We start from the raw sequence: 12,105 nt of genomic DNA on the forward strand, positions 1-12,105 counted from the left end.
ATGCACATGCTTTTGCATGTTTTTGAAATCGCAAAGGCGCCGGTCGTCAGCGTTTACCTGACTATAATCAGTAATCTATTCAAAGGGCCGCGAGATTTATCTGAACCGATATTACTAAGTTAGATAGAGTTTTGATAATATCAAAATGTTTATCAGAACAAAACATCAGGGTACGTTCTAGGGAATTTTGTAGCATCATTCTTACATAAATACATAAATAACTCCACACGGTTACATCCTTTTGAACCCATACTGCTTGGGTACTTGAGGTTGTAATGTGGTATTTTTGTATATAGCCTTTCTCAATAAGTGGGCTATCCAACACCGAAAGGATTTTTTCAATCCGACTGGAAATCGGAGATTAACATGTGCGAACAAACAAATTACTCCGTCATATAAAATTGTATGAATATAAAATGCTTTTACTGATTCATTCATAAAAAAGACTGGTCAATATGTTTTACGCCCAGATTTTGGAATTTTGAAGTGCGTACACTCCTGTGCCTTGGAAAACACGCCAGGCCTTCCGAGGCATCCATTGGATTTGCCATCGCATCACATTATGAAAGCGAAGGAACAGAGAGTACCTGTCTTTGCGCACACACTGATGCAATCTCAATATCTCTTGCGTCTGAGACTGATACATTAGCAGCCTGTAAATTTCCCAGTGCTGGGCTAAGGCCTCCTCTGCTTTTGACGAGAAAGTTTGGAGCATATTCCACCACACTGCTCCAATGCGGGTTGGTGTATACACATATGGCAGAATTTCGTTGAAATTAGATACACGCAGGCTTCCTCACGATGTTTTCCTTTACCGCCGAGCACGAGATGAATTATAAACACAAATTAAGCACATGAAAATTCAGTGGTGCTTGCCCGGGCTTGAATCCGCAATCATCGGTTAAGATGCACGCGTTCCAACCACTGGGCCATCTCAGCTCTTGATCATCTGAGACTGATAGCCGTGACCAATATCGGTCGGGTCAACATTATCATTATTACACTGTCTTACTTTATCATTTAAAATAATTTGATTTCATAAATAAAACTTAAACATTTACGAAACGAGACTTTGATAAACAACAATAAAATGGAAAGCGTAAAACACACCCAATTTGCATACATCAAGCATGTGTAGGCGCAGGTCACAGATCAAATGAAATACCATACAGATTTTTTGGTAGTTTGCATCGAATTTGTTTTTTAATGCTCCAATTCACTTGTCCTCTGTCGAATTTGAATTTATGAACCTGTTGCTCTTGGGTTAAAGCGAAGTAGTTTATCTTATATTTTTAATGGTGTTACATAAACGTTTTGTAATATATCAGGTCGCTAATGTAAGATTCCTGGTAGCACAGTGGATATTTGGTGGGTGATTTAAATAAAGTAAGCGAGTACATTTTTAAATTATATGTTAAATTATGCTTGCAAAATGTTGTATTAAGCAGTGCCTATTTCAAATATGTCACCTGATGGTGATTGTGAGAAATATTTGTGATTCTATACAGGATATGAGCCCCGGTGATCTTAGCTGAAGAAAGTGGGGTTTGATGATTAGATTTCTAGTGTTGATGAAAAAACACTAGTGTCCAATCAAGAAACGAGCTATTAATGCAGGAATTATTGTGAAGAACAAACCCTAGGTAGGATTATATGAAAGCCCGTCTGAGTAGGTACCACCCATTCAACGTACCATCTATCGCCAATAAGAAATACCTAGTAGTTGTGTTCTGGTTTTAAGGGTGAGTGACCTAGTGTAAATACAGACAAAGGATTTAGCTCCAAGGTCGATGGTAGATTGTTAATATTTGTACAGTACCACTGTTTATTAGTAGTGGTGATCACTTACCTTCGGGTGGCCTATTTGCCAGTCCACCTAAATATATGACACAAAAGAATTGTTTTTAATCTGTAAATTTTTTAAATGTATATTTTAACAACTCCTTAAATGGCGTTATATTTAAAGAGTTCGCTGGTCATGTATGTTTTATTGCACGCAATGTAGATATTAAAATTAAATATTTGCAAGCACTTGACTTCGTATGTGTTATGTAAGTACATTACGTACACAAAGTTCAGTTGTAACGAATATTAAAAATAATGCACCTAAAATTTACCTTTTTTTAAAACTAATCATGACTGTTTCGCCTGATATTATATTGACTAATAAAATTAATGCTCATGTTAAAAAATCATTGATAATAATTATAAGTTATTATTATTGTGTATTTTTTATATGTAATCGTGTATATCTATTTTTTTCTTTGTGCGTAACGTGAAAAGTACTGAGTCTTTGTCTCGATATGGGATTATGACCAACGTGGAATCGTCGTCAGATGGTTTTTTTTTTTATGTTAGAGGTGGCAAACGACCATGAGGCTCACCTGATGGAAAGTGACTACCACCGCCTATGGACATCTGCAACACAGGGGGGCTTGCAGGTGCGTTGCCGGCCTTTCAGGAAGGAGTACGCTCTTTTCTTGAAGGTTCCCAAGTCTTATCGGTTCGGAAAAACCGCCGGCGAAAGCCGGTTCCACAGAGTGGTTGTGCGAGGCAGAAAATGCCTTAAAAATCGCGCTGTTGCGGATTTTCGGACATCTATGTGGGGGTTAGAGGCTTTCTTTTATTTAATGTCCAGCGAAGCGGACGTGTATCAGCTACTTAGTATAGTATAGTAGTTCTTTATTAAAATTATTTTATTAAATCAGATATTTTATCATAACTAAAAAAATTCAAAGGTAACATCTTCATAAAAACGATAACATTTTTATCAATACATATGTTACGTTATCTATACAGCGATCATAAACGTAATATTAGCAACGTCATATCAATAAACAAGTCGCGCGTTCGAGTCGTTAATGTGTAAAGAGATTTAACCGTTGGTCCATCGGTACGATAACTGAGGCAATGATTTGTCTTCCATCGTGAGAGTATCAAGTGACGTAATCATATTCGATTGCGCTATTGTTTGTTCAGTATTTAACCGATGTATATGAACTTGACGATTCTTGTACATGTAATATTGTATGTTGATATTTCCTAGTGGGTTATAATGTATTTATAATTAAACGCATGTAAAAGCTGAGATGGCCACGTGGATTTTAAAAGGTCGCGAGTTCAAATCCGGTTAAGCACCATTAAGTATTTTAAGTGCTTAAGTGACTTATCTCGTTCTCTGAGGTGAAAGAAAACATCGTATAAACTTACATTTTATCGGGAGAAATTCTAAAAAAAATCGAGTACCGCGTTTTACTATTTTTTTCCTTAACAGGCTTTTGATCAATAGATAATCCTAAACGGTATAATTGTAACGTAATTATAATGTTTTAAAGTCAACATTATTGTGCCCAGCGCAACCAATGAAAGCATTATTCAAATACGGAATCAAATTGAATATCGAATTTGGAATACCGTAAAGCAATTTCGACAAATCTCACACCCTTTCAAGCACGAGAAATACATCCAGGAACTAAATATACGGACACGACCAATACGAACATTTACGTCTCAAAGATTTAATATCCAATGTGGTTTAATAAATGTCTTGTTGGTAATTCACCATCGGGACACTTACAATCTCATCCGTTAGACCTCTAAACACGTGTAACGAGACATCTTTGACATTGCCGTACATCGCAAACCTCTGGCAATAGACGCCCAGACATTGTATTTGGAATTCGAATGTTCGAACTATACAAATCAGTATTAGCTTTGGTATCTCCAAATATTCCTACATTAAAAATTATCCATGATATTGTAATTCGTTCTAATGTTTGGGAAGTAAAGAAAATGCTAAATAGCCCCAATGTTCTGTAAAGGCCTCTCATAACAGCAAACTTTGTTATGAGAGGCCCTTTCGATTCATTTAAGTTTAACTGTAACTATTTTTATTACACTCTTTTGGTGTTGAAGGAACCGAATATACATATTTATATTATAGCTGTATGCTTGAAAATCTCGATTTTTAAATATTACGAAAATATTTTAAAGTTATTTCTTCCATAAATTTAAAAAATTATTGATTTATGCTAAAAAAGTTAACAAACAGCTAGTAAATATCACTAAGCTGGACAAAGACACCCATTGCCTCTTAAGAAATAGGTTTGAAGCCTATCAATTTTATATATAGATTAGTTAGCCACGACGCTGTTCCAACAAGGGTTGGTAATCCACCTCATGTCCAGCCGGGCAAGTGAATTTCGTCAAGTACATGTACATTTCTAACTACTTGAATATCTAGGCTCTTAATCGCTGTTTAATGTACTTGTTATAAATTATTAATCGTGGAATTATCCCCTTTAATATATTTTGTTGACATTTCAACATCTCATTACTTCAATCCTGTGAAAGGTTACTAGTTTTTACACACAGCGATCGCCATCTGACATCTCAGCGACCTTTGACACGACAAGTTGTCTGCCTTTAAATGACTCGTAATAAACGAAGTTAGGAAATTTTCTTAATTATTAATTACAAACTGCTCTGCCCGTATTTTTTTTTATTTAGCTAGACAAATTGGCAAACGGAACACCTGATTTTAACCCCCATAAAAATTGCACATGTTTTACAAAATCAATTAACATGATATTCCATCTAGGAAACTAAGATGTAATAATGTCTCTTGCGCCTGGATATACTTGCTCTCTTCCCTTACAAACTGGAACACAACAGTATTATATATTACTATTTGGTTATATAATATGTGATGAGTACATACATAAGACGGGCTTGGACAAAAACAATACCGCCAGCATTGTCTTACGTTTGAGTACTTTTCAATTCCTGAGTTTAGGAATTTCATTTCAATGAAGATGCCTTTGCAAGAATTCTTTATTCAACATTTTAAGCCGCATTTATGGATTTTCAGAGACTATTTGATAGGTTGTATAACATTTGTTCCTATATGAAAGTATCGACATTGCCTTAAAGTTTACAATGGTGAAATATTAGCGACCAATAAAATACGCCAAAGGTGAAAACCGAAAATATTATAAAAAAGTGCTTTATTATTCAAAGGCCGTGAGAAACAACGGCACGCCTACAGCACGCACAAACAGAATTCTTAGAACATTTGTCATACTGTATGTGAATTATGCTATTCGAATTTGTCGAGATGAGCGTCCAACTTAACGGATTATTTATGGATATTCTTCACGCGATTTCATTCAATATTTTATGAATTTAACGTTACGATTTTGTAAAGTTTGTAGAATGAATAATGGACATAGGACATTTTAATTTTAATTGATCGAATGTAATCCAAGAAGTTCGGATCTAGATAAACTTAATATTATTTACTCACTGAAATATGAGTAATGAATCTGGGAATACCGTTCGTTATTTGATTATTATAATAAAGTTTCATCATAAAAGATATTATAATAGGTGATAGACGTACAAAAAATACATTAGGTCTAGACTGATTATGTTGTATTTTAACTATTTAGATTAAAGCTGATGTCCAAAAACCAAGTGCATAAATTCGAGAACAATTATGTTATTTATTCATATATAAATCTTCATAAGGAACATGATGTAAAATCTCCCAGCTCTTAAATAGACTGCACGATAAACAATATTTTCAATCAGTTAAAGCATCCATTACATGCTGCTAGCTTGTATAGCTTAATCTAGATATCACTAACTAGCTCGTTGAAGGCAGCAAAATTGTTGCATTCATAGATCAAGGCTATAGAAATGGTACTTTCAACAAATACTAGTATTATTTTTGAGTCAGTCATACCAAAGTTATCGTATATTCGAATTAATTGTTTATGTGTTGGGCATGTTTTAATAATTTAGTTATTACACGATATTTTTTGATTCATTGATTAATTTTGATGTGTTATTTTATTGGTATTAGATATATTTACTGATCATCATTAGATTTTGTTTATTTTTGATGTGTACATCTTTTCTTTCGCTTTTCTGCAATCTGTGGGAGAGATTTCTTGAAAAGATACAAAAATGTGTACCTGAATGGAACTGCGCACTATTTGATTTGACCGATGGGTGATATTATTTCATTTGTCGGCTGTCAGATGGCACCAACTTATTTTCTGAGTGGATATAGTATTAATTTTGCTCATTACCAAGATGAAATGTCAAAATCAGCGTCAACAACCTTTAATCAATAAAGAATCGTTATTGATAGTCAGGTGTTGACACAAAATATATGAATACTGTGAGGCTCGTCTTGTCTTCTTTATTGAATAGCGTAAATCTCAAAATCTCCCATATAAACGTGACCAAAAAATACAATACCAAAACTATGTAAACGAAATTTCTTCGCCAACAAACGATTCTGTATTTATGTATTGATAAAATGAATGAATGTAATTACAATGGATATTTCCAAACTATTATTTATTCTGTGATTCCCTCGTCGACGAATCTTGTAGTCTTTTTATTAACTGGTGAAATGTGCGTTGACTAGAGTTTATGCAAGTCGGATTTATGTTATTGCATTTCATGGGTGGTATGGCCTAGTTTCAACTTAAACGATTTCCCAGGTTAGGCAATGTTGAGCCGAGACTCAATGAGGGGGGGTCTAAATTTTCATACAATATGTATGTAAATAATTATTTTTTCCAATATATAGACAAAACTAGTGGTCGTTTGCGGCTTCGCTCGCATTTTAGGGGTTAGTCGTCAGGTGTTTGATATAAAAAAATCTATAGCCTTCCTTGGAGATTCAGAATTTTTCATACCAAATTTCATCAAATTTGTTTAAGTGATTTGGCCGTGAAAGAGCAACAGAGAGATAGTCACTTTTTCATTTATAATATTAATATATATAATGCTGTAATAGTAGAAATCTATTCAAATAATTAAACTCAAAATATACTCGGTTAAAAGCCCTATATAATATATTAAAATATTATATACATTTACAGAAAAGAACGTCAGTAGTTATTCAAATTTTTTACAAATTATCCACGCTCATTTTTATTATTAATAAACTTCAGCGAACATCCTAAAGACGATGCAAGTTAAAATAATGACGTCCATATGTTATAGCGATGTTTCATTCAAGAGATAAAACACAACATAAACAAAACATGGTAATAGAAACACAAATTTTACGTAATTTTCACGTCTCATTCAAAGTTAAGCCTCGGACGGGCTCATAAATCGAGTGCTACTCGGAATGGCTATTTTACCTCATCTCCATACTCGTTGATCGCAGCATCCGTGACACGTGATGGACGCTATAAATTCTTTTTAACTGAAGCTATCTTTAACATCAAATCAATTTGTAAAGTTAAAAAATAACGATGTTTCAATAAAATATTTTTAAGGCTACGTTTTTTGTTGTCATAGTGAGTCGAAAAGAATTGTTAAAACTAATCATTAGTTCATTGATATTTTTATTTTTAATAAAAATATAATCTTGTCGATTAAGCATACAATTTTTTATAAAATATTCAAGTTTAGAGAAAACTAAAATCAAAAACGAAAATTTTATATTCAGTGTCAAGCAATTATATCGGTCAGATCAATATCTCTGTATAAATTCAATCGTGCTGAACTGTTTTAGGTATTGGCACCCAACCTAGGAGTAACAAGACGTGACAGCTATCCATTATTCATATTTCCATTGGAATAATTCAAAACTATATCATTTTACTGCATATAACTCATATCATTATGGTTTACTGGAATACTGGGCTTTTTAATGATGTGAAAAAATAAACTAGAAATAAATAATCAAATTCTGCAACAAATTACAGAAACAATATAGATTTTTATCTTTAACCTTCCGTGAATCACGTGGATAGATAGAAGTTTCGTCTACGTCAACGTTACGTTAAAAAAATGAGTGCATTTGGAGTACATTTCTTATATATGTAACGTGGAATAATGCGTTTCTAACGCACACGTTTTGTACAAAAGCAGCCTAATAAAAAAAGCCATTGTCTTTTCTTACAATTGCAAATCGATTTTAATATTGTAAAGCTGAAAAGTTTGTTTGATTGAATGCGCTAGTCTCAGGAACTGCTAGATGATGTGAAAAAATCTTCCAATGTTAGATATAGCCCATTTATTGAGGAAGGTTTATAAGTCTATGAATATAGTCTAGAATATATTGTTATGACAAATAGGAGCAAAATCATGTACGACAGAATCTTTAACATAGCCGAGCGAAATCGGGTCGAGCAGACAGTATGTGAGATACGCTTACTGTATGCTTATGCCGTGAAATAGACCCCAACCAATGCCAAAAGTGAAAATTTCTTTCCGTAATTACAATTTAATCAAGATGTTAATCTTTACAGAAATAAATCATTCCATACGCCGTATCACAATATGGGCGGCAATAAAAAACATCCTGGTACAATTATCGCTAACATTACCACACAGCAGAAGTGAATCGAGTCACGTAGCAAGACTCTCAATTAGAGGGTCGTATCTGTAACGCGAGATCCGCGCCCATAACGAAGAGGCACTTATCTTAAATTTCTAATCTTGTGACTCATATTCATGTTCGCGAAATTACCTCGCCTCACTAACTGGACATAGGTTATTTGGAAATTGACATTACATCACGTATTTTTAGGCGTCTCAGATTTGGACCACTAGATGGAACAGTTTTGATCCTAGATTAATTACTAGAATCGTTTCCTGAATCAATGTTAGTACTGCGTAATGTAGGTCGAAGCCAACCATTAAACAGCCATAGCTGTGATTCATAATTTGAATTATTATCTAGATCGCAACTTGTATGCTTACCATAAATGCAAATGGTGGGTGTTAAAAGTCATAACTGACATTTAAATTAGTACAATGTAAATGAAACTATGGTTTATTTGACAAAATAATACATTTAGATATTTGTGAAATTATAGTTAAGATAATATATTTCACATTCAAAACATTACTTCGATAATTAAGAAAGGTATAAAATATGATCATATCTTACTTTTCATTACATAACTTTAATTTTTATGGTTATTAGCAAGACTGTAAATTTAAGAATTAATATATGCAAAGCTCAAACTACACAAAAAAGGAAATGTAAGGAGATGATACAAAAAAGGGTTCCGGTCAAATGCAGTATGCAATCAAAAATATTATTATAATCCCAAATAATGTGACAGATCGTAATTTTGCATAAAAAGCATACCGACCACACTGAGAAACGGTGAAACTGTAGCACAATGACATATTTTACGCTTTTGTACGAATTTAATTGAGTAAAAAATGAGACGAGGCCGCTCTCAGCGGGGAAACATCCAAATTTAACCAAAAAAATCTGAGAAGCACTCCCATTATTTACGTCGGGGACGCAACAGGACGTAAGAGTGCATCTGCAATATTAAGTGTGAGATATAACCTTTTCTGCGTTGACCCAGATTTCGATACGCCGCGCAATGCTCTTTATGATGACTTTTTGAAAAATGTACTTTTTAATTCCGACCAGAGATGGTCTCGTTCGAACAGGCCCGCATGCGACTTTTTAACTGTAAGGCCTATAAATTGCTATTTTTTATGCGAGAGCCACGGAAGCCTGTCGATATTTTACACTAAATTAATGCAGCCGAGTTTATAAAATCGGTGCCGTCATTTTTTTTATACTAAATCGGATGCCCTTCTTTAATTTTCCTTTATTAATATTGTAATTCTCTCTTGTTACAGTCGTTCTTCGGGCGGACGTACAATAACCTGTCCTCGATTTCTGAATGCAAGAACAATGGCGAATGTGTCATCAATAAGAAAAACAGGACGGCTTGCAAGGCATGCAGGCTACGGAAATGTTTGCTAGTCGGCATGTCCAAATCAGGCTCAAGATACGGGAGAAGATCAAACTGGTTTAAAATACACTGCCTTTTACAAGAACAACAACAACAACATATGCAACAAATGCAAACAAGTAAATCGCCACCCACGTTCAATACATCGATAAGTCCATCTTTTCTACCAAGTAACCTTTTGCCAGCAGCGGCTCTTGCGGAATATTATAAAAACTCAGAGAAAAATGCATACACTGAAGAAGTAACGAGGCAAAGTGTGTCTCCATCTGATTCTGGTGCATCATCAGCCGATCCAGAGGATGATAATAGCTCTAGGAGTACTAGTGGCTTAAGCATTTTTAGACCAGCATCGTCACCCAGTAGTGAAAAAGATATACGATTACACGCAATTAGACATCAAAATAAAGACGTAAGAAGAAAAAGGCCACCCACTATAATACCATCAGCATTTGGCACTATCACAGCTTCGCCAAGTTTTGCTCCAAGGAATGGTCCATTTTTACCAACACCAATGCAAAACATGAGACCTATACCGTCAGGACTCGCTTGGCCGAATCGCAACGGGGGAGACTTGCTGCTACATTCACCAGCAGTTGCAGGCGTTGCAATTGAACAAGACCAACCTATAGATCTATCTATAAAGTCAACTGCTGTACTATTCAGGAGTCCGAAAAACGAAGAAGTTAGTGATTCAGAACCGGAGCTCAGCATCGATCTAAATGATGACAATGGCAAGGATATTATGAAAAATCCTCTAGATCTGAGTCTTGTTTCGAAAAGAGTAGAAGAAGTTCCCATGACTGGTTAAAAGAATTCTTACACTAGTATTAAATACGTGATTCTTCACAGCCATGTATTTCGGATTGCTATTAATATGTAAATACGTAATTTGGTTATTATTCCTAATTAGATAAAAGTTTCATTACTTCTATTTTGTTTAAAATACTCCGCCGTACAGTATTTAAGTGATTCTTACATTCCTTCTTTTTAGATTACCTGATCTTGCTACCATAATGTTGAAGTTGTTTTTATATTTAGTTATGTAGATAGTAGATAATTATATTATTTGAACGAAGTTGTAATTGCGAGTGATATAAGAACGTGTCATAATTTAAAGTGAGGAGTTGATGTCTATCTTGATAACATATATATTTTATACAAATCCGTCCATTTAAACTGATATATAAAAACATACATAATACATCTTTTATACTTAACCTTATAAGATAACTATTAATATTTAAATCCGTGCATTATAAGTTACGTTTTCATAAGTTTTTACTACATCCGAGTGGTTCAGAAAAATTGAATTATATTCTAACATAATTATTAATGATAGCATCATTTCTCGCTGACATTCCTTTTAGAAAAATATATATTTGTGCCAGTCTTCTAAACAATGCCAGTTTTAAGTATATTACCATTTTAGTTTAATTTAATGGGATTACGGCCAGTCGATTATGAAGCTCAAAATTTAAATGTACAAATAATTAAGAGAACAATTGTATGATATTAGATGATTTGCTGAAACAGAAATTATCTAAGTATTTATTTTAGTTAGGCCAGTTAATTGAGTCATTTTAGTTTAAGTTATAATAATTTTCTATTTCATAATTTATATTGGTAGATAGTTCATTTTGTGTTTGTCCCGTGTTATGTATTTCGTTGTTTGTTTGTAGATTTATATAAATGTACATTTATTTCGTGATGATGCTTCGGAATGGGCGTTATCGTTTGGACCGTCATTTGTTTACCCTTTCTCCTTTTATTTAAACTCAATTACTAACTTATGATTTTAATATTTCGATTTGTTGATTACGTATCGTTTCAATGGCCATTATGTAGCGTAGACATCATTAATGTTATTGAATATATTTTATGCCATACGTCGAATTTCATACGAGAATTTGATGAATTATTTGTTTCTATGACAATTAGATATTAGCTCAAATTTAGTAATATGAATGTGAATTCCTATGAACTCTTAAATATGTATATAAGTTATATAGTTATTTGTTATCAGTGTGATACAATATTTTTATCGACGTGTTTATATTTTTTTACGTTTATAAAATCTTAATATATTTGAAAGAATAAATTGTGAGTGCCTTTAAATGTATGTTTTATTTCATTTTCATCTCCTTAAGTGTTTTTTTTATATTATTAAAAATGTTTGTACTATTTTATTTCAGATAAGTATATTTATTTTTTAAATATATCTAAATCAAAGAATTTGATTACTAAGAAAACAAAGTTAAGATTTTTTCGTACATACATATTTCATAAAAGTTTATAAAACACACTTAAATTATTGTAACTTCAAATGAAATCATATTTAAATTGGAGC

The 12,105-nt window shown here is 33.3% G+C and overlaps 1 protein-coding gene across 1 annotated transcript in view; it reads left to right on the plus strand.

The window, feature by feature from the left end:
* Positions 1–11,873, plus strand: part of LOC113396157 (protein embryonic gonad-like) — a 116,791-nt gene extending 104,918 nt beyond the window's left edge. The window contains exon 3 of the mRNA XM_064217348.1: positions 9,643–11,873. Within this exon, the coding sequence (XP_064073418.1) occupies positions 9,643–10,566 (924 nt within the window). The 3' untranslated portion in view covers positions 10,567–11,873. The remainder of the gene's footprint in view (positions 1–9,642) is intronic.
* Positions 11,874–12,105: the final 232 nt, after the last annotated feature.

This window comes from Vanessa tameamea, chromosome 16 (genome assembly GCF_037043105.1).
Source record: "Vanessa tameamea isolate UH-Manoa-2023 chromosome 16, ilVanTame1 primary haplotype, whole genome shotgun sequence".
Taxonomy (NCBI): Eukaryota; Metazoa; Arthropoda; class Insecta; order Lepidoptera; family Nymphalidae; genus Vanessa; species Vanessa tameamea.